The 23,475-nt window shown below is 41.3% G+C and overlaps 2 protein-coding genes across 3 annotated transcripts in view; both read left to right on the forward strand.

Moving 5' to 3' along the window:
• The first annotated feature begins 351 nt into the window (after nucleotides 1-351).
• SMPD4 (sphingomyelin phosphodiesterase 4) lies at nucleotides 352-18,943 on the forward strand. 2 transcript variants are annotated; one of them, XM_085305824.1, is made up of 19 exons: nucleotides 352-435; nucleotides 727-813; nucleotides 1,340-1,482; nucleotides 1,632-1,707; nucleotides 2,575-2,683; nucleotides 3,318-3,370; nucleotides 4,184-4,335; nucleotides 5,593-5,725; nucleotides 6,381-6,452; nucleotides 10,105-10,194; nucleotides 12,695-12,840; nucleotides 13,265-13,355; nucleotides 14,480-14,580; nucleotides 14,880-15,043; nucleotides 15,741-15,946; nucleotides 16,551-16,784; nucleotides 17,544-17,675; nucleotides 17,834-17,962; nucleotides 18,388-18,943. In XM_085305824.1, the coding sequence occupies exons 1-19, from the start codon at nucleotides 397-399 to the stop codon at nucleotides 18,712-18,714; spliced, it is 2,484 nt and encodes an 827-aa protein (XP_085161950.1). In that variant the 5' UTR covers nucleotides 352-396; the 3' UTR covers nucleotides 18,715-18,943. The 2 variants fall into 2 exon arrangements, with proteins under 2 accessions (XP_085161950.1, XP_085161951.1); XM_085305825.1 differs by lacking the exon at nucleotides 10,105-10,194.
• Nucleotides 18,944-20,019: 1,076 nt separating this feature from the next.
• The window catches only part of CCDC74B (coiled-coil domain containing 74B), a 4,724-nt gene continuing 1,268 nt past the window's right edge, over nucleotides 20,020-23,475 (forward strand). Inside the window, exons 1-6 of the mRNA XM_085305826.1 lie at nucleotides 20,020-20,147; nucleotides 20,239-20,283; nucleotides 21,781-21,837; nucleotides 22,295-22,457; nucleotides 22,950-23,145; nucleotides 23,269-23,351. Coding sequence (XP_085161952.1) covers nucleotides 20,039-20,147; nucleotides 20,239-20,283; nucleotides 21,781-21,837; nucleotides 22,295-22,457; nucleotides 22,950-23,145; nucleotides 23,269-23,351 — 653 coding nt within the window. The 5' untranslated portion in view covers nucleotides 20,020-20,038. The remainder of the gene's footprint in view (nucleotides 20,148-20,238; nucleotides 20,284-21,780; nucleotides 21,838-22,294; nucleotides 22,458-22,949; nucleotides 23,146-23,268; nucleotides 23,352-23,475) is intronic.

Below are 23,475 nucleotides of genomic sequence, written 5' to 3' on the forward strand. Positions count from 1 at the left end.
GAGGACCTCGGCTTTCCTTAGCTGCTCTCTTAACCTGAAATGCGTGACCACTGTTTCCTATGGCCCAGTCACGCATGTGGCCCTTTGTTCCCTAAAGGGGGTTTCAGGCCGCAGGGGCCTCCTGTTCTTAGGTAGCTTTTTGACCACCTCACACACTTTCGAGCTAAAAGCGCTCCTTTTTGCTCCACAATATTCTGATTTCCGTCCTCCACCCCATTCCACGGCCGCCTCGGCCCGGGGTCGGAGAAAGCCCGCGCTCCAAACAGCTCCCGCAGAGCCCGGCCCCGCCGCCATGGCAACAGCGGCGCTCGCGCGAGCCGCCGCAGCAGCCGCGCAGCGGCGTCACCGGCGCGCGCCGCCGGCAGCTCCCGCGCCGCGGGTCCCGGCAGCGGCGGAATGGCCGCTCCGCACCTGCAGCAGCCCAGCTTCCTGCTGGTGAGTGGCGCCGCGGCCGGGACCCGCCGCCCGGCTCAGCCCGGAGTTGGCTGCTAAGGGCCCGCTTGGCTGTACCTGCGGGCTGGGGCAGCCGGGAGCCTCCCGAGCCTCCGAGGTGGCGAAGCCGGTGACTCTCACCGGGGCTGGCGACGTAGTCGGCATCCGCGACTGCAGCAGTGCTCGTGGAAGTGCTCTGCTGGAAAAGCAGCGTAATTAAGGGGTTTTGTGCCACAACCTCGATGAACATCCTTCCTGGCAGTGTGATCTGATTTCTCTTATTGTTCACCACAGGCCACTTTGAAGGCAGATTGTGTAAACAAACCGTTTGTCCAGAGATGCCACGAGCTGGAGACAGTCATTGAGGAGTTTCCTGCCAAGGTAAACAGCTGCTGTCTTTTCAGAAACTTACTGTGCCGCACATCTCAGTGGAATTATTATTTTTCTAATATCACAGTTTCTTTAACTACTTATTTTATCAAAGTTCTGAGGACCTTAGCTGTAACAGTATGAACACAATATTTGCCAAAAGTTACAAAACTTTCCCACTATTAAAAAATTGTTTCAATCAACTGCATTTCAATTCATACTTTTCAGTTTCAGCCTACAAGGAAAACTGCTGGTGTGAGTGAGGCACAAAGCTGAATGCAGTGCCAATTAATGTCATTGCAACCTTAGTGGGATTAGAAGTCAGGATAGACTTCATGTAACTGGCATAGTGCAATAAATTGCTTCTAATGGAAGCTCTGCACAGTGATAATCTGGGAACAGTAGTAACTAATCCTCTGTTGTTAATAGGTGGCAGATAGTATCTTTGTACATTCTAGTATCTGCAGTAGAGGTTGTTCAAGTGAAGAACTGTATACATTAACAAAAGATTAGCTCTTTGTGTCCGTTTTCCTTAAAGGAACTGCATGGTATCTTCCCATGGTTGGTGGAGAGCATTTTTGGTAGCCTGGATGGCATCATYGTAGGTTGGAATCTTCGCTGTTTGCAAGGAAGAACAAACCCTACTGAATATTCTGTGGCTTTGGATTTCCTAGATCCCAGGTAAACCCATTGATTCCAGCGTAAGTTGAAAACATATCATGAATAAACAAATAGCTTTTGACCTTCTTCCCTTACTGCAAATACACATTCACAGAAATGAGAAAATAGAGGGTGCTTACCATGGATTTTTTTCTGATGCTTGTTTGCAGTGGCCCAATGATGAAGCTGGTTTACAAACTCCAGGCGGAAGAGTACAGATATGATTTCCCAGTCTCCTATCTTCCAGTGAGTAACTGGAAGAAATTTAAAGAGAGAATGAAGTTGGTTTTGGACCTACTGGAATGTATGCATTTCATGCACAAGATTCAGTATAGGCCTTGTTTTGTATTCTGTCTGCTTTAAGTTTGTAGCATGCTCCTTTCTTTAAAAAGCTGCTAGAAGAGGAGARTTCCTTGTCATAAAATTTTAAAGAGATGGTGGCTGTTTGCATGTGAAATTACTGGCTGGATGTTTGTACTGTTCAGTCAAGAAACATGCACTGTAATTCTCGTTCTGTCCCCAGAGAAAATACTGTGCTTTATTTTGGTTACTAATAGTTGCAGGATTAAAAATAGTTTTCCATGCTCATCCGGGAGCAGTGCCATCCCTTGCAATGCGTTGTGCCCATGTGTCTGAAGACTAACTGCTATCCTAACGCAAAGCATAACATTTCATGGCYATACAAAACTGTTTATCTGCAGAGTTGTTTCACTGTGTTTCTTTTGCTGCTAGATACCTGCTGTCTAGAAATTGATTGAGATAGTTTTACAGTCTAAGCCAAGGAAACATCACTTAAGGCAGTCACTGTTTCACAGCTCAGTTACCTGAACAAAGTTCTCAGGTGGTCACCAGCCTCCTGCCGATTCCACTGTACTGAAAAAGTCTGGGTGAAGACTTCTTTTTGTCTTAAATTGGAATACTAATTTTCAGTGAGAAAGCAGTTATTTGTGCAAATGAATATTCTTTTGATAACTGCAATGGAGTAAACTCCCTCTGATCTGAATATTGATATGATCCCAGAATTTTGGAATGCAGCAGAACTTCGCTATCTGAAAACAAACTCTGCAAGTATTCTGAGTAGCCTGCTTGACATTTCATTACTCTGTCTTTCAGGGTCCYGTGAAGGCTTCAATACAAGAGCAAGTCCTACCAGAATGCTCCTTATACCACAACAAAGTCCAGTTTCCTTCATCTGGTGGTTTAGGCTTGAATTTGGCTCTTAATATCCTTTTAACAGTTGGAATTTAATGCCTTTTAAATCTCAAATTGAGAGATCAAGAAGCATTTCTGTTGTATATTTATTACATGTCTGTAGTAAATCACTGGTGCTATAGAGTTTGGACTAATCATTGGTAGGAATATTTAGATTCCAGTGAAAAATTAGTTTGTCATCTTTATCTATAAACTGTTGTGGGAGAACTTCTGGCTTTACTAAAGTCAACAGCAAAACTCCTGATGACTTCTGTAGGGTCTGTATGTCATATTCTACACATTCTAGGTTTTGTAACTACTCTTCATTTATGTAATATGATAGAAAAAGCCAAAGGGCATGGTAACACTGTAGCTAGCATACTTGTTTGAAGCGGTCAAGCTGCAGCTGTATTGGTTTCAGTTTGAGATAATTTAGTGTGCCAAGAAGAGTAATACAAATGCACTCTGCCTCATAGATGAAACCTAAATTTTACCAAAACATGGTTKTCAGCTGGAAGGTGAAAAAGTCAAAGCTAGGTTTGCTGTTAAATTATAACAAGTTAATTTAGCATTGACAAAACCACAGTTTAGTGTCCAGTCAGCATCCGTGGATATCTAGCAGCTGTACCTGGATTTATATCTGATCCTTGACTCTGTTCTTCCAGATCCATTTGAATATTACATGTTTTACTTTGCAATTAGCTTGATTACACAGAAGGTAAATATCTTTCACAGTTTTTTCCTGAAAATACTGCTAGCCTTTCTGAGGTGCCACCCAGCTTAATTGAATTAACAGCTATTTTATCTGTACCTTCAGAAAATTGTTACTGCTTTGATTCAGTTCCCTAAGGAGACAATATAACACTACCATGATGGCAACGTGCCTATCTTAAACACATCAGTAAGCAGTCTGTCCAACCACATACCAACATGGAGCAGGCAATGGACACCAAATGGGTTCCTTTCCCCTCCCTCCAGTAACACCATTTATTCAGTCGTAATCACACTGTGTGCTATGATGYCAGGTTATTTGGTTCCTCTTGCTTCTGCTGCCAGTGCCACATAACGCTGCACTCTTCTCATACTTGCTTACGTTCACCACTACAGCAACTTTTCTCTTGCAGTTAGCTGCTACAGGTAGTTACTATACCTTTGCTCCAAAGTGTCTCTGATGTAGTCACCCATAATAACCTTGGGACTTCTGCTTATTTATATTAAACAGGGCCAGATTGTGTTAATGTTAACACAGTGCCTTCAAACAACYGTAACTAAAATTTCTTACCCTTGTCAGGGCATTTTGTAGTTTGAGGATGAGTGAGCAAAACTTACTTGTTGCCAAAAGTATAGCGCCTCATGACATAGACAGTGCTTCTATTAAGTCTTGGCAATAACTCATAAATTTTCAAGTCTGAAAAATGCAGTGTGGAATTTCATCTTATAACTTCTGCAATGACACAATAGACAATCCCTAGTGGTGGCTTAGAGTAAGAGGTGTATAAGCCTGAGTATGTCCTGTGCGTATCTGTTTCAGAACTCACCTATCACTCATCATGTCAGCCCTTCCAACAGCGCTTATTTCATCTTGGTGGACACTTACCTGAAGTGTTTCCTACCTACAGAAGGAAGCGTCCTTCCTCTACCTTCTTCCAATCCTGGGGGAGCCATCCCTTCCCCTACTCCCAGGTAATGACTACAGTAGCAGAGGCAGACTAGGGGAGCACTACTTACAAAATCTGGCTTGCCAGAACTGAATTTCTAACARGAAGAAAACAAAATGTACTTACTGTTTATAGTCTATGTGTACTTATTACATAATTACAAAAATAAGATTTTATATTAATGTTACCGTAAAGATTTCATTTGAAAGGTAACTATCATTGGAGCAGAAAAGACAGGCATAGCAACAAAAATTCATCAATTCAGCAACTTCAGTTGTATTTTGGGCCTTGCAACTGCAGTACAACAAGTCTGACTATAGTCAAAAGTAGTTTTTATCATCGGAAATAAATGAGGTGAAGATAGCACTGGCTGTATCTACTGACACTGTTAAAAACAAAACTTGTGTGTTCATTAATGTTGCTACAAAGCCAGACAGCTTGGCCGTTGGTCATTTTGTTTCCGCTTTGAAGCTGCTGTCCGTAATTGCTTTATGCTCTCAACCTATTTTGCACTTCTTTGAGTTGTAGTAAGGGCCAYGTCAATGGATTTGCTGTGCTCATAGGTATCTTAGTTCATAATTGCCTCATGAAAAGCCAGGACATRCATTAGTAATAAAATCATGAGATCTCTCCATTTCAGACAACACTTTGTATGGTGATAGGTCAATGTATTTAGCTACAACTGGAAGGAAGAGGGTGGAAGATYTATGATCAGGTACAGAAGCTCTAAATGACTTCTGTATATAAATAAAGCCATAAAGTTGAAGTGAAAATTATCCAACAAATGCCCATTTTCTTTTCTTCGTGTGTGAAATAGACAATACAAAATAGCTTTTTTTACTCTATAAATAGTTATCAGTATTAGCAATTCTTATACTAATGTAAAAATATATAGCAATAATGTTATATGATGCATCTCAATGCTTTTCAAATACCGTTTTCCATAGTCTCTGAACCTTAAGGGTATAATGTAGGAAAATACAGATCAGGTGAACCATGAACAYTGGAGGAAAAGAAAACTGAAAAGGAGAAAGTAAAAAAATGGTACATTGCTGAATGTAACATCTGGTCTGCATAAGCTGGTTCAAAGCAGCATGAATAATAAAGTATTTGTTTATATTTAAAGTGACTGCTAATTACAACATTGTGCAAAAGTTTAAAATGTGTAAACAGCTATACAGCTTTACTTTTTACAGATTGTTTTCAAGATTATAAAGTCATGATAYCTTTTCCTTTGCTGAAGCTTAGTGACTTAAATATTTCCATTCATTTCTCCCTAAAGGTCTCCAGCAGTGCCTTTCACTTCCTATGGCATGCACCACACTAGTTTGCTGAAGCGGCACATTGCCCATCAGCCTTCTGTGAATGCTGACCCAGCTTCCCAGGAGATTTGGAGATCAGAAACACTGCTGCAGGTGAGTTGGATATAGGTTAAGGCAAGGAAAAAAACCCAAACGTTTCTTGCTACTAATGAGGCATCTCTTTTTAAATCAAAGACAAATAGTTACTTTGCTGTAGCTTGTTTTTGGAATTGAGCAGTGCAGCTSTTTTCTGTTAGTATAACAGAAATATTGTGAAACTGTTAAATTGTAGTGAAATTGTTAAGTTTTAACATAGACACTTGATGTCTTTTTATGATACTGAATATTTTAACAACTGACCTCAATGTTTCTGAATATTTCTTTTCAGAGATGCATTTCTATCTAAAGCTTGATTCTTTTTTAATCTTTCATGARTTCTGTGCTGTAAGCAAGGTTTGACTGCAGAGAAGTTGCTTCTGTTCAGCACTGGGGGACAGCAAAGGAGTATCTGGACTTAACCATTCTTCTGAAACGGTTCCTGCCATGTTGCTGAAATGAGTTACTAAACTTAAGCAAGTGCTAACAGTTTGCTGACTCAGTCATTTGCATTGATCTGATTACACCCTGAAACATATCTGAATAGATGCCTCTTTGCAAGTACAGCTCAGCTTTTAAATTAAAAATCATGGGCTTCTTTTCATCTGATCTGTGACTAACAGGTCCTGCATCATTTCTTTTTCCCTAGCTGAGAAAAATATTTGTTTTGCAGATCTTTGTTGAAATGTGGCTTCACCATTATTCACTGGAAATGTATCAGAAAATGCAGTCTCCTCATGTCAAGGTAATAGCTTGTACTTCATTCATGAATGTCAGCTGATTGTTGAATTCTTAATGCTGGGGTTAATTCCCATTTTATTGAGAWTTTTTTCTCAAWTAGATTAGTCCAAAGGAAAGAAATAACTTTTCAGAGTATCTACATGAGTATGGCAAAACTGCTAATGCCCAGTTATGAAATAYGTTGTGAATAAGTGTTTGCATCGTCCAGCCTTGCTTTCATTGCAAGAGTTGTGGTGTTTCTGTTTTGTTCTGTTTTTAAGATGAGTTTGTGGGATGATCGCAACAACCTGAATCCTAACAATCAAAGCACTAATAACTAGGAAGATCCTGCTATAAAACATRGTGTTATATCCCACAAGGGGACAACATGGCTGCTAAAAATACCTAAAATTGATTTTTCGGCAGTGATAGCAACTCTTAGTCGAGTACTGATAAGTAATATTTTAAGATCTGTAACAATTTTATAGCATAAATCCAAATTAATAGGAAGTATTACTAAATTGTCCTTTAGTTTTTTAGTGAATGATACATTTTTGTTGTTTCATATTCCAAAATACTCATCGTTAAAAGTACACTGCTTTTTACCATAATGGTGTAAGAAGCAGTTCTGTAGCTATGTAAGCTYGGAATATCTTAAAAGTTCTAGCTTGTATAATACAATGTTTCAAGCGATTTGTGGTGGCCTGTTTAGTGACATAATTGCRAGTAAAAACTAATAAGATTTTTTGGGGAGGCTAAGATCAAAAGCATTGTAAATAYAAAGGGAATTTGAAGGAGAAAGTTTTGGTCCTCAGAATTCCCTCTGAGTCACARTGGGACTTTTATAGAAAGGGAGAGAAAATAAAAGCTATCCAGGATTTATTCTCTGGCAAAAGAGTAATATGAGATTTGATTGTCTAAGAAGTTCTGATCAGTAACTTCATCAGGCTATAMAATATCATCGTATGTATGCTTTTGTTGGGGAGGAACATTGGAGAACCGAAATGTGGTGGGTTTTGTCTTTTAATCTTAAAGTTGAGGTCAAAATGCAAACTCTCACTAATGTTGCAAAGTCTCCACTTGGGACTCCCAGTAGCATGGCTGTGCACCAGTGATGGAAAGGTTTTGCTTGAAGTAACTTTGTTCTGTCTGTCTGTCCAGTCTCTGTGCATGAAATGCTGTGCTTAGACCAGAAAAAACGAATTGCTTTAAATTTCTCTCCTCTGTTCACACTCTATATCTCAGATGCTTTCTTCTAACATAGGGGAGCAGCAGTTTAGACAATGACTATGAAAGTTACAGTGGAATTCCCTAAGTAGAGCTTGAAATAGATGACTATAAAGAACTAAGATCCTCTCCAAGATATGARAAGTGGACTGAGGCCACAGCCACCTGATGATATTTTACATTAATCCCTGTCRAGAAATAATCATGGGCATGCAGAAAAATGTCTTCACTCTCTGGGGCTAGAAAGCATGAGTAGGGAACTGGAACTCCCCATGACATCCGGAAAGGGACAAAGGATATTTTTGGAAGAGGATTGAGGAAATGTTCCAATTGAGTTGGGGATGGGACTGTTTCATTAGCCAGTAGGTGCTTAAACTAAGCTTTGTAGACTGGTTGCASAGTGGGCTGAAGGAGGGTAGTTTGCTTCTTAGTTGCTCAAATGAGGAAGTAGAATATGTAGAAATACAATTCCTTCGTTTTAACATGACTGCTTGACTGGAAATCCAAGATCACCATAAACCTTATTCTTAAAATAATTAATAAGTATGCAGATTCAATTGATTCTATTTAGCTTTATATGCATGAAAGCTGCCATTTGGAAGGAGGAGTAAGTAGTGACCAGTGATTCCAGGAGCTGGACCATTAGTGAGTCAAAACAGCCACATACCTGTATTGGAGGGTGGGATGAGGTTCCACAGAATTTGCTCTTTTTTTGTCCAGCAGCCAGACTTATTTGCCTTGATGGGCAAGACAGATCCTAGACATCCAACTTCTTTCTGTGAAGTGTCTTGAGAAATGAGAGATCTTAAAACTAATTAATCTCATCATAGACTTCTCTTCAGAAATAGAAGGGAGGAAAGGAAATGAATAGTAAAGAACTTATTTTGAAAAGATATACTCTCCTTTCTATTTTATTGCTTTGAATTCATCCTAGATCTGGTGTGAACTTGAGGTTGACACTATTTACAATGCTGGGTTTGAGTGTTCTCCCCATTAATTCCTGTTTMCCCATTCTGTTACGCTCTCCCTTCGCTGTCCCTTTCTTGGTTGCTCCAGAGCCCAAGTRTGCAACATCTCTTTTCCTATTCCCTTCTGCTGTAATCACAATGAACCTTTAAAAAGAATTTTGATACAATTTTATAACGCTTGCTGCCCTTCCAATGCCAGGTGACACAGACCCCAGCACTGCATGTGGAACACCCATGAGACTTCTGGCTCTTGCCGATTCCTGTGGCAGGGGAGTTGATTATGAAGCAGAAGATGTGCTGTTGGGGAGCTTGCAGGAACAATGCTACTACTGTTTTAAGATCATAGAACCAAAAGATACCAAACCAGCACTAGAGGAGATTAGGTAGAAGCTGTTCAAAGAMAGAAGAGGTGTGATCTGGAGAGTTGGTTTAGATGCCTGACAGTATTCGTTCCAGAAGGGAAAGGGGGGGGAGGTGTCTCTGTGTAGTGTACATTCCTTTGTTTTGTTTTTTCATTAATTTCATACACGTGTGTCACTGTTGCTACAGTATCCTGTTCACCACATAGTCATAAAAATACTCTTTTACCTTACCCTTCAAGAAACCTGGCAGTGGATTCCAGGATTTCAGTGTTAAGGCTACATGGCTTTTGTATCAGTGTATACCAGTGTATGTTAGGTYTAGCTTTGCCTTTTTATACATGTGATGCTTACCTAATAGTAGAAGCAATTTCCTCTTTTGAGGCTCTTCATAAGACCTGCCACCTTCCACAATGGCCTTTAAGTAGAAAGGCTGAGGACTTTGCCAAACTGAAAAGTTACTGGAGAGGCTCACAGTGATTACAAAAAGCCAACCTTTGTCTTCCCAAGGAGTAGGAGGAGAAAAAGTATTTARGTTTCTTCCCCATACAAACCCTGCTTCTCTAGCACTACAGGAAGAGTATGCCAAAGCTTTCAAAATAGTATTGAAAAAGCTTCCAGAAAAATGAATGCTTTTTACTCCATTATTTAAAAAAACAAACAAACCAAAAAAACCTCACCCAAATAGTGTGTAAGCCYTTTTCTCTCCAGTTCAGTTAGCTTCTGAAATGGAGAATTTGGGCTAGTTTATTTGACARAAGCTTTATATTCACTATGCTCTAGCACTACTTGCTCTGGAGGTAGCAAAGAAAATAGCCCACCCACTTACAGCTACCCTTTGACTCCTGCTCCCAGGTTCATTGGGATCCCATCCCAACRTCATGTCAGTTATATTTTCAAGATGATAAAGAGTATGAAAAAACTGTGGAATCCAGCTACTGAACATCAGAAGAGGATACTGTGGCTGCAGTTGTTATTGTGATATGTTGTCCCTGACTGTATTTGTGACGTTCATTTTTCCCCCACCCTTCTTCCTTGGGCTCATTCTCACTTTTTTTTTTCTCTTGCTCTCTTCTCTCCTTTTCCCCCTCCCCCTCTTCCTTTTTTGTTTCTGTTGACTCAGCTGGAGGTCCTCCACTACCGACTCAGTATCTCCAGTAAACACCACGGTAGTCCTGCCCAATCCAGCTACCAGGCCCTCCACGCATACCAAGTATTGCCATCTTTTCATTTTGTTTCCTTTTCAAAAATCTTGTTCCATCATATAATCTGCAAAGTGTATTAACTGGTGCTAGCAGAAAAGCTGCTGTACAACTAAGGTGTAATTTTACAATTTGAATGAAAACACTGCATTGAGATTTACTAAACTTTCAGTGAGAACAGCTACTGAGAGATACTAGTGAAGCCTACAGAGGAGAAGATTAAAAGACTAGCATATTATGAGGACTGAGACCTCCATTTTCAGAGATGCATCTCTTTAATGCATCATAAACGAGGTTTGTGCATCAGCTATACTAAAGTTTTTTGACACCAAAACTGATTTCASTGATGGCAGATTTCTGCCCTCTTACACACTACTCATTTAAACAAACTTGCACAGAAGATCAGAACTTGCATGACTGTCACCTAAAATGAAGGTAGGTAACATCTAGTTTCCTCCAGTCATGTCATTGGATAGTACTAAATTTGTACTGACAGCCTGAACTTGACTGCTCAGCTTTGCAAAAGGACACAAGTGGTACACTTGCAGATTGTTTAGGAAATGTGCATGCAAAAGCATTCCTGTTGGAACAGATTGCTCGGTCCTCTTTCCCTACTTTAGCCCTTTATTCATTGGGTCTCCCTTTTGGGAAAGGGGATGGCTGAGCATGTGTTCTGTAAAGCTCTTATTTAACACAAGGTGGAATTTTCCTGCTGTTTAATACTTTACTTTTGTTTAACATATTGTGAAAGCTCAAGGTACTTCTTACAAAGGAAAAGACTAGCTACTACTTGCTTTAAAATCTTTTTTACTATTAGGTTTATCTATTAGCTATCTTAAAAAGAGAAGCTTACATGCATCCTGTAAGCTAAGGTTTGACAATGAATACAGCTGGGAGGAAAATACCTTTTAAATATAAAACAACTACCTTCATCATGCTGGTAATCCAGACTATGAAGAAATTATAAGAATCATTAATTGAAAAAGTATTAGTGTGACATGAAATGATGCACAGAAGTAGTGCTACTGGTGATTCTGTAAGTTCCAAAGACACCTTGAAGAGTCACCAATTTTCACAAGCCTGGAACTTTGAAAATGACAATTCAAGGCCTACAGCAGGGTATTTAACCATTCTAACTGCTTTTGAAGATACTGATCTAAAATCCTAGGACTAAATAATCTTTCAAAGATTTACCATCTTATATACGCCCTTTTCAGCATTCTCACATGCTGACTTACTGGGACGTGTCAAGAATGCAAGCAACCTCAATAAAACTGAGGACAGGGTATCCTCTSCTTTAGAGGAGTCCTGAATCTGGCTGCATTTCCAAATTAAGAGATCTGTTGTCAGGCCTTGAATCTTCTCTAGGACAGARCTTTACAGCATAGAAGTAAATTTTTTCTTAGATTTCTGGCCTGATTAGGAATGTAGAAACACATCTGTTTTAACTCAAGCATTGCTGACAAGAGATAGTGTTTCCGGTGGTATAGCTATATATTAAATACTGTTCAATGGATTTAAGCAGAAATTTTCTATACAAAAATGCCTGCAAGTGCCCCTGAGTCATATTCAAAACCTTACCTCAGCATGGCTTCATTATGGCATCCTGAAAACATCTCACAGCTTCTCTCCAGTAGTCTTTCAGCATCTTCCATTGTACTTGCTGCTGTGTCTTTAGTTTCATGTACATTCTTCTTGACTTTCTAGACACACAAGTGCTGTAAGACTTAGAATATAAATGAAATCTTCAAATATGCCTTCAGTAGTAGATTGAGATTACTTCACTACTCACTCCTAAAGCAGATTACAGGATGTTTTGTCCCCAGACACTGCAGCAGACCAGTTCTGTTGTTGGGCACACAGAATTAGCTTTCTTTTCTTTTTTGTTTCCTCATGCATCTCCCTGCTCCACCATACACAAGCTCACTGTTAACCACATCAGAGTGGTTCCTCATCACTTCAACTCTCTAGGATTCTTTTTTTCTTACAAGGCAGACTAGCATGAGCATAGAAAGGAGAGCTCAGTAAAAAGCCAGCCAAGGGCACAACAAAAGATCTGTTGTGCTGTCTACAGCAGTCAACTTAAAATAGTAATGAAAGGATAGATGCTGCATGCTGCTTCTTTGCTTCTTCCCCCCCCCCCCCCCCCCGAAAGGGCTAAGTTAAAATCTACACAGATTATTCTGTTCTGCTATATTCATCCATAGCAAATGCTAGTGTGAAATTCAGTGCAATGGTAAAAACGTAAACCCTTTTTCTCACAACCACATTGTCAGAAATAAACCATTGTTTCTTAGTGACCTGATAATGGCAGAAGAGTGATACAAGTTGTCTTGGGAAGCACATCTACTTAAAATCAGGAGGCACCAAAATACAGTGAAGAGCTTAAAAAGAACAGAGGCACTTCTTGTGTTTGAATTTCTGATCTGAGAATATCATTTTTTCTGAGTTATTACCTGGTGAGTTCGCATATAATACTCATTGTCTTTCTGTCTTTTGCTTGGAATGTAGGAATCATTCAAACCCACTGAAGAGCACGTGCTAGTGGTAAGACTGCTTGTGAAGCACCTGCATGCTTTTAGCAACAGCTTGAAACCAGAGCCCCTCTCTCCTTCAGCTCATTCCCACACAGCAAGCCCACTAGAAGAGTTTAAAAGGTAGGTACATGAGTGACCTGTCTCTAGAACACACAAGTGTTCTCCATGGGAAAACTCTGATTTCAGTGGGAGTTTGAAGTCAAGTTGCTTTGACAGCTAAATTCAGATGTATGTTATTGAAAGCACGTAAGAGCTACTGAATTATGTTCCTCATGAGCATTAGATGGAGGATGATGAGCAGGAGAGGGATGTCTTGCTATTATGTTAGTTTGTATGTTGGTACTAGTCAAAGAAAAAACAATACAAGAGGATTCTGGCCAAGGTTAATGGACAATTTTATAGATGCATTTGAGGTGTTATTCAATAGTCAGAAGTAGCTTTAGCTGAGAAAGAGCAAGTTTAGGTCGGTCCTTTTACATTTGTGGAAATTTTTCTTAAAATTCTCTACTGATTTCTACATGTAACTGTGTGAATGTGTTTGCAGAGTTGTGATTCCTCGGTTTGTCCAGCAGAAACTTTACATCTTTCTGCAGCACTGTTTTGGCCACTGGCCTCTGGATGCCTCTTTCAGAGCAGTAAGTATCTGAGTCTGTACTCAGTCAGAATTAGTTAGCTATTGCTATGTAAACAGTTACTTCTTGGTCTTTAAAAAGAATACTTGTTAAACACGAGGAGGAAGATGTATAGACATCAGCCAACACTTGRTGTTGGCTGATTTTTCTGACTCTTGTGAAAATGGCTTCTAATTTCCTAATATAGTATGTTGTAAACAAGAGTAATACAACATCAATTTATGATAGTAAAATACTCTAAATACTACCTCCTGCAAGCAGGAAGAGAAATGTATCAGACCATGACCCTTACAGTAAGAGTTTAAAAGTGCAGTGTAGCAGGGCTAGATGTTGCTGACTGCTAGTTGGTGGTACCACAGTGTTTGAAGTACACATGCAGGACAAAATTTCACTAGAAATCTTTGCAGAGACCGTGAAAAAGTTTTCCTTGGCTTCAGTGCAATTAAGACTTCACTCCATTTCCTCAGTGCAGTGGGTACTCRGGACACGAGGGGGCAGATGAAGTGCTGTCAGTGTAACATCTTATGTACTTGAACACACCAGAGCCAAACTCTTTTCAGTTGTCGCATGTGACAGGACAAGAGGCATCGGGCACAAACTGAACCACAGAAAGTTCTCCCTGAATACAAGGAGGAATTTCTTTACTGTGAGTGACAAAGTACTGGAACAGGTTGCCCAGAGACGTTATGGAGTCTCCTTCTTTGAGATATTCAAAACCTGTCTGGATGCAACCCTGTCTGACATGGTGTAGGTGACCCTGCTTGAGCAGGGGGGTGGGACTTCTTCAGAAGTCCCTTCCAACCCTACCAATTATGTGGTTCTGTGAAACCTTAAATGTACCTTAGATGCAATCACTAAGTTTCCTTTTTATAGTAGCTATTTGAGCTCTGTCTCATTTGGGTACTATAGAAAATCTTGGATCTAATGAATACAGCGTTAGTTCTTTCARATCTTGGTATCAAAAGATACTTGGGTCACTACAGAGAGCTTTACTGCTAAAGACTTTTGGTTGTCACTAAGATGATACTCATTTGGATCAAATCAAATCAGAAAAAAAAACCTACATCTTTCTCCTTTTTCAAACTATATTGATACTCTCATGTTTTTTTATGTGTGGTTTTGCTTAGGTTCTGGAGATGTGGTTAAGTTACTTGCAGCCTTGGAGGTATGCTCCTGAAAAGCCACCTCAAAGCGCAGAGCCCTTGCCTCGCAGTGTGTCAGAGAAATGGTAAGGAGAAGAACAGCTCTGAGCAAACTGAACCATGTCTCAAGCTTATGCAGACCCTGAATACAACAGCAGGATTTTAGGAGGCATCCACCAACCTGAATTATTTTTCTCTACAAGATCAGAGATTATTTCTTATGACACAGCGGTTTGTTTTAAGAGGAATATTCTTTTATCTCAGTTCAAACAGGTCACCTTTCCAGAGGATGGTCTAAAACATTCCTTTTATGAATTATTTGGCAAAAAACAAAATATAATTATTTAAATAGCTATACTCAGAAATCCTGTACTCACTTTGACAGGGCTGCCTTCATTCAAGAAAACCTACTTATGTATACCAAGCTGTTTGTAGGATTTCTGAATCGAGCTCTTCGAACAGATTTGGTCAGTCCAAAAAATGCTCTTATGGTGTTCCGAGTAGCCAAAGTCTTCGCTCAGCCCAACCTAGCGGAAATGATCCTGAAAGGTAAATAGGTATTTTCACATTTTACACTGTCTGATCTTGTACTTTCTTCTCAATGGCTGTATCTCATTTCAGAAACATTGAGATGAACAGACTTACTCTCCCATTCTACCTGCTGTCCTGCYATTCAAAGGCTCAGGTGTCTTTGCTTCTGCTTGTAGTATCGATTTAATGTGTCTACAGTTTTTTTCCCTTCATCATTTATATTTCGTTTCACAATTTTTCTTTAAAGTATGCTGGGTATTTACAGTAAAGTTAGACTTTTTATATATGTCTGTCTTGGTTATTTAGCTCAGAAATAAAATTTCTTAAATTTCTGAAGATTTCCATACTTAGCAAAATAACTAGTCCAGTATGCACTTCAGAATAATTAGGATACAGGAAGTTTGGGAGATGCAAGATTTGGCAAGTATCAAAGTTTTTGGTGTCATGAGAGTGTAATGCCCTTCTTGAAAACCAGTTATGGGCTAAAAATGCTGTCTGTATGGTCTGCATTTAAATACRTTCCAATCCTAGCAAAACATTTTTGCTGTGTAAGAACAGGATTAAATTAAAAACAGATGATTAAGGTAGCTCTAGGGCAGAGAAGCCTACCTCTGTAAAAGCAGTTGCCTAGCAGCCATAAGATACTTTATAGCCAATCCTCCAGGCAATACAGAAATATTATGTAATCATCCTTACTACTTTTCTCAAACTCTAGGAGAACAGTTATTCCTGGAGCCAGAACTTGTTATTCCCCATCGTCAACACCGACTTTTTATGACCCCCACGCTCAGTGGGAGCTTCTTCTCATCATGGCCTGCAGCTATTACAGATGCCTCATTTAAGGTGAAGAGTCATGTTTACAGCCTGGAAGGACAGGACTTCCAGTATAAACAAATGTTTGGCACAGAAGTCAGGAATTTGGTAAGAAACAACACGTTTCCTTGCACAAGCCTTTCTATTCTGATTGGTCTTTCTCAACCCTGAACATCCGTATTATTAGAATTAATGAGTGAAAAAGATCATCCCCTGCACTACCGTCTGTTTAAAATCTTGCTGACAGTGACTTTTGGAATCTGAGGGGTCTCAATCCACTATAGCCAGAAAAAATCTACGTGCTCCCCCTCCTCCCCCCTCCCCCCCAAAAAAAAAGTGAATGTGAGGGCTTGCTCCCTTARAACGGTCTGTTGTGAGTATTTCTTCTCAAACATGTAGTTTCCTCTGCATTTATGATTTGTGTGTTGATCTCCACCCAGCAGCCAACCAAGTAAAAATAGCAGGAGAAAAAGTAGCTGAAAAAGCTAAGAGCACTTCAGTTAAGTATTTCAGCAGCAGAGAACTACCCCTGCCCTACTAGTAATCCAACTAATTAATTGTCCCAACAAAAGTCTGTGTTTACTAATGGAGCRAATTTGCTGGGTTTGCTGACTGCCAGGTATCAAGGCAGAATTTCATCCCTATATTGATGCCTAGTGGTCCTTTATCTTTACGTCCTGGACTTAATTACTTTTTGTTTTGTTTTGCTTAGGTGTTAAAACTGGCTCAACTAATTTGTCAGGCCCAGCAGACAGCAAAATCCATATCAGACCATTCTGCAGAGACACTGGCTAGCCAGTCCTTCTTTTCATGGTTTAGATTTACACCATCTGACATGAATGGTTCCTATGCAGGCAATGACCTTGATGAAATTGGGCAAGACAGCATCAAAAAAACAGATGAATATTTAGAGAAGGCACTGGAATATTTGTGTCAAATCTTTAAGGTATGTAACACTTCTCATAATACTCTTCCTAAGAGGCAAGATGAACAAGAGTCAGAATTCCTCAAATGTTCCCACAGCACTCTGTTTTACTTTATGGGATGTACTGTGTGGCAGAAATCATCCAGTGACCTGCTAGCAAGGTTGAGCTTAATCTTTTAAGCTTGACTTCTCACAAACACTTGAAAATCCCATTCTATATAGATGGAACTAGATGCTCTGGATTTCTAAATATCAAGCCCAGGGTGTTTTAAGTGACTGCTCCTTTGAGCTGTATAGTTTAAAACAAATCTGGTTTTCAACTTGTGCCTGTTCTCATGCTTGCAAATATGCAATGCATGGCTTACCTTTTAAAAGCAGTCCAGTATCTTCTAAATTAAAAAAGTTCTAAGAATACAGCATATAACTGCAGACATGGATGAATGGAGAAACTGCAAGTTGGCTGTTTCTGTAGTTAAAATAGGAGATTGATTTATCTCCTAGACACACTCACAGAATTGGTCTAGGAGAAGCTGTTTTACAGCTCTCCAGCAGTTAAGGGATAGAGAACAAAATTCCACTCTGGGCTTGGATGACCACAGACAAGAAATCCAGTGATTTTCATCTCCTTCTGATTTCTAATCAAACTGCTGTTTGAGCAGTTCTCAGTACCCATGTTATCAAAGGCTTAAACTGCTGAGGAACTTGTGAAAGGAGAACAAATGGAATATAAGAAGGGGACAAATCAAACACATGCTTTAGAACTGTGTTGTTCTTGACCAGCTGAACGAAGCCCAGCTGACCCAGATGATGATGAAGTGYGGGACAGCTCAGGATGAGAATGGAAAGAAACAACTTCCAGACTGCATTGAAAGTGAGGATGGGCTCATTCTTACACCCCTTGGCAGATAYCAGGTGAGAGAAGAAAGTTTCTGTATTGCTACCCTGGACTGTGCACAGAAAACAAGTTGTCCTCCTACWTCCAAAATGCAGTATTTCTGGGGCTAAGGGGTGCCAGTATAAATGCAGCAAATGGGAGCTACAAGATGTGGAATTTGTTTTCCTGTTTCTAGATTATAAATGGCTTACGTAGATTTGAGGTGCAGTATCAAGGAGATACTGAGCTTCAGCCCATCCGAAGCTATGAAAATGCTACACTTGTTCGTCTCCTATTCCGTTTATCCTCAGCACTTAACCAAAGGGTAAGTAAAACATTCATTCTCCTTTGGTCGTATTAAGTGTTCTTTACTGCACCTGCAAGTATATGACACTTAGTGCAAGAACAAATTATGTCCTTTATTGTGGTTTTAGATGCATGATTAAATATTTGCTAATAACATTGGGCCTGCTTCTCTACCTGTGCTTGTTCTTCCTACTCTGCTTTTCTTTTTAATAAGAAAGTGTTGGTCAAGAACACTTTAAATGTATTCTTTATGCTTGATGAATTGTGTTTTTCCTGTAGATGCTATAGAAATGATGAAAGCCTGCACTGAAGCAGTTGTTTTAAAATATATTTTATCTACTGTAATCCTCTACCTTTATCTTCATTCCATAAATCACACACAAAAAAATAATTCTTAACATCAGTTGCAGTAAAATACTAATGTTTAAACTTTTCTTACCTCAGTTTGCTGATCAGATGGAAGTACTTTGCTCCAGAGAGGATTTTATTGGCAGGCTTTGCCGCTACCATCTTATCAACCCCCACCTTGCACAGAAAACAAGATATATTCCTATGCCGAAGGACAGAACAAGCCATAACTGGGGACCAAGAATCAGTCTGAGGTTTTTGGCTAGCTACAGGACTCTCATTTTCTTGCTAATGATCTACTTCATTGCATCCTGGTTTTGCATTGGGCCAGTAGGTTGCACGTTCATTATCCTGTCTGGATATTTTCTTTATGCCATACTAATGACTTTCTTCTCTGAAGGATGGAAACCTCATCAACACTAGTTTCTTTCTCCTTCTAACAGCTTATACTTGTAACATAAATACTCTCAGGATAATCAGTCCGGGGTTCAGCAAGTAAAACATTTGAATTACTGTATCAGACTTTCTTAAAGTATTTTTTTAATATTAAAATTGAGCAGGTTTTATAAACAGAATGATACAGCTTTGTGGCAGTAGAAATGATCAGTGAAAATTCTATTTTTTTTTTTTTTATAAAAGCTTTCTTACGGAACTTAGTGATTGCGATTTTTTTTTTGAAGGGTGGGAGGTGTGAGCCATTAATACTTGTAACACTCAAATGAACCATCTAAAGAAACTATAKTTTGCCACCTGCAAAAACACTATTCAGCAATACAGCTGTACTGAAGCCTCTTATTTCCACTGTTCTGAAGCAGGAATTAGCTGTTTGAGCTGACTGCTGGAGGATTTGTGTGTTACGCTCACAGTCAGGGCAGTTAAAAGGCAACAATTGTGGTGCACCAAAAAACTCAAGAGGGAGTTGTGCTGCTAGGAAAAAAACAGAAGGTGAGAGAAGGGGGCAGGAGTTGCTGCTCGCAGCAGGGCACTGGCCTGCTGCTCGCTCTGCTTTGTGCCGCCTCGGGCAGCCCAGGGCAGGAGACCAGCACGGCGCAGCCCCGCTGGGACCGCCGGGGTCCCTCCCCGAGCCTCTCCGTGTGTCCTGGGCGCCAGCATGGCCCTGCGAAGCAGACATTACCCGGTGCTTCCCGTGTAACTGTACCGCTRAACTGGTCTTTTGGGGCAGCAGGCAAGAGCAACCGAACCAAGGCCCCTTGGGCGTCCAGTCAGCGCTCGYGCCTGCCTCCTCCCTCCTGTTCGCCCAGAGCTGCTCTGAGGTGCCCTCGCTGCAGCCCCGCGCTCTCCTAACGCACCACGTGAAAACAAAGACGTTAACGACTCAGCGSCCGCGTCGCGGGGCGCGGGAGCATTTAAGACACCCGGGACACGGCAACGGCGYTCGGTGGCGGAGCGTTTAACGGCCGCGCTGACGGGGCCGCCGGGCGAGACCACCGCGGGCGGAGGGGAGGGGGCAGCCCGGGCGAGACCACCGCGGCGGCGGGGAGGGGGGAGCGTTGCCGTGGGGACGGCGAGGCCGCGTCGGTGCGGGCGGCCCCGAGGGAGGCGGCGGCGGCTCGCGGCGCCCCGCCCCGCCCTCAGCAGCAGCACGCCGAGACGCTGGCGAAGCTGCACGAGGAGATCGAGTACCTCAAACGGGAAAACAGAGGTGCGGGTGGGCAGGGCAGGGCCGGNGGGGAGGGGGGAGCGTTGCCGTGGGGACGGCGAGCCCTGCCGCAGGCCGGCGGCGGCCATGGCGGCGGCGGCGGGCGAGCGCGGCCTGGCCTTCGTGCAGCAGCAGCACGCCGAGACGCTGGCGAAGCTGCACGAGGAGATCGAGTACCTCAAACGGGAAAACAGAGGTGCGGGTGGGCAGGGCAGGGCCGGGCCGAAGGCGGCCCCGGGGGCGCCAAGAAAACACTGGAGTAGGAATATTTTCCTCCTTTATTGCAGATCTTCACTACAAGCTCATAATGAACCCGAGTGCGCAGCCCCGAGGTACGTCGCGCTCGGGTACCGCCGCAGGAGGTGCCCGCTGCCCCGCCACCTCACCTGCCGCCGTCGTGGTCCCGGTTCCGGTCCCGGTGGGGAGYGCTGCAGGAGGGCCCGGCCCGCCGGCACCTCGCCGGAGCCACTCCRGGCCCCAAGGCAGCGCCTCGGCGCCCTCCTCGCGCCTTCCATCCGCAGAAACACGCTCCTGGCCGTGCCTAAGGAAGAAAGAGCGCCGAGTGCCATTTAGAAAACTCGTTTTGAGCCAGAAACCCAGTTTCTCGAAAAGCAGCACCCAAGCAGCTACAGTGGTCGAGGCAAAGCCAGCAGCGCGCTGCTGGCGGTGCAATACGACGGCGCGCTCCAGCATTACGTTCTTACRAACCCCATTTGCACAAAACGTTTAYGTGCTTTTACGGGTGGGACACAGCGAAAGAGAGCGCTGCAGCACTCCTGTAGAGCCTGCTGCTGCAATATACAGACTTTTTAGCAGGATATTTTATTTCTAACACGAAATGTGCATTCAAGCTATACTGCTTAATTTTAATTTCTGTAGAGAACGGGACCGCTGTTCTAGGTTACTACTTTCCTGGTTGTGTAGTTGATTAAAAGCTCTGCTGTTTGCTATCATGATCAGAATCCATCTCTATTCAAGGGTAAGCATCTAAACCAAGTGCCTTGTTAACAAAATGGTRCAGTTTAGAGTATTAAACAATAAAAAGTAGATACACAGGCTGTTTACTATTTTTAAAAGATCTCATTTCCCTGAGATTAAAGGGATCCATTTCCCCACCAGGTGTTTCTACCCTCTGAGCATGCAAACAGCAGGTACAGTTAAGTATGGACTTCTGTCCCCAGCTATTCACTCTCACCCCTTACTGCAGTTCCTGTTCCCCGAGCTTCTTGTTGTATTAATAGCAAATGTACTTTGGGGCAATACACCAGTGATGTTACAGAGAGGAATCCAGATCAGCTTCTAAATGCAAATGAGTCAGTAAAGATGACAACCATTTTGCACTCACTAAAAATATACCACAGTTGTGCACTTGGAGCATGAGATCAGTGATAACTATTGCAATTGAAATCAGAAGCAAATCAGYTTCAGATAGAAAACAGCTGTAAGCTAAATGCAGGTAAACACAATAATATGGCCCAACTGTATGACACAGGAATCAAAGCATTCAGTATCAAAAAATAAGCCTGTAATAACCAGATTTTGCTAACAGGAAGAAAAGCTGCCAATTTGCTTGAGCCTTAGAGCTGTATCAGAGTCACATGCTCACATTCCATATGAGTATACAAAAAAAAAGTGCTTTTCTACTTACTAGTCACTGTCTTCCTGTGATGCTGTAGATATTGTCTTGCTGCAACTTTGACTTGAGCAATTGATACTTGAAGGCCTTAACTTTGCAAATTTGTTTGCTTAAACTCCCCGTTCAGACTGCTGCCATAATCAGCTCTGCAGCCATAGGGCTCAAGTCATCATTTCTTTGTCTTTTTTTGCAGATAATACAACTTCTACCTCATCTTCTGCAAAGACCAGTTCAAGACACTGTTCAGCATGTAAGACTGCTAAAAATGCAAGATTTACCGGTAGGGTAGTGGAAATGTCAGACATGGGTAATCGGATAAGACATTTTTACTGTGTCGTCATGTGTCCTTATTACCTCTGAGATGTTATTACCATTTGTATTAGTTTTATCATGCACACTTCACTAATCTTACAAGTGAACAATTTAGAAACACAATGCTAAGTTTGTACTACTACTAATTTATGGAGCCTACAAAGTCTGCAAAGAAAACCTACTTTAACATGCACAAAATAAGATACCTAGAAAGTGACATGTGCTCTCTGACCTAATCCTGTGCAAATTTAATACCTTCAAGCTGCTGCAGATTTCCTCTGAGGCTGCTAAGTACTTTTGACTGGAGGATGCTAAGGCCTCCAAGCCTGTTGCAATCCTGTCGCTGGTCCTCTTTCCCTTTCTGGAAAAGATAATCAAATTATACCTTTAAACAGGTAACTCTACAGTTTCTCAGTATTCGCTAAAACAGAGACTACAAACAAAACAATCCAGAAAGCATGAACAAAGGGCAGAAGAACATGTGGTTCACATAGTGCCTGCAGAATCACAGCTACCCAGTCTACGTATGGAAAAGTTAACTGAGGAAGTTCCTCCCAGGTACGACAGCTTGCTAGCGTGCAACAATTCATGAATCAACCAGTATGAGTTCTACTGCATACGAATACTGTTCAAGTCTCCATCCTTGTAGAACCACTTAGTGTCATGAGGAATGTCAAAGAGAGGGACCTAATGGTGTTGAGAAAGTAAGTTATTGTAGCATCTAAATCTAGCAGGGATCAAGGATAAGCTTTCTGAGGGTACAGCACAGTTTGATTTTTTTTGCATGATGCGAATGGTACAGACGCAGAGTGAAAAGAACGTATCAGAGGAGAGCTTAAATATTGCATCTTTTTTACAAGTCAGGTTACTAGAGAAAGTGTGGGAAAGTGCAGGAAAGTGCTTCAGTTCCCCCAAATGTATATATTCATATCTAAAACTGCCCAATGTATTAATGTCTTACRTGTAATTTCATTTCCTTCTTTACACTAAATAGCCAGATATTGTTACAAAGTAAAGTGATCTGCTTGCTAACTGTGAATGCTTTCTTAGAGAACATAGAGAAGTTTCTGATAAAGCCACATCCCCAATAACTTCACTGACAAGTCCGATTACATGTACAACAACTCAAATACCAGCAGCCTCTTCAAATGACCTTCCTTCCTGGGACTGGAAGCCACCAACACTAGGAGAGTGTCAAGTAATCATTCGCCAGCTCTGGAGCATCAATCAGATGCAGGCCCAACAGGTGAGGCTATACCAGGTTCAGTCCATACTCTATTCTCAGCTGTCAAAAGCCACGTTGTTAGTAATGAATAATAAGTTTCTAAAAAAATGCAGAATTGTAGATTTTCTCCTCTCTGTTCTTCAGATAGTGTATCTGAAATCATGTTTGGAAAACATTCACAAGACCAAAAGGATTCCTGGAGACTACTTAATCACCAGTCAAATTGGGTAAGCTATTCCAAGTCAGTTCAAGAATATTACCTAAATTCTAAAGGCATTTGCTCATGTACTGCTCTACCCTTCCCCTTCTATTTTATAAAGATTTTTTAAATTATTTTTCCTTCCAAGAAAT

Source organism: Rhea americana, unplaced genomic scaffold (genome assembly GCF_003343005.1).
Source record: "Rhea americana isolate MKP2758 unplaced genomic scaffold, rheAme1 scaffold_227, whole genome shotgun sequence".
NCBI classification, from domain to species: Eukaryota; Metazoa; Chordata; class Aves; order Rheiformes; family Rheidae; genus Rhea; species Rhea americana.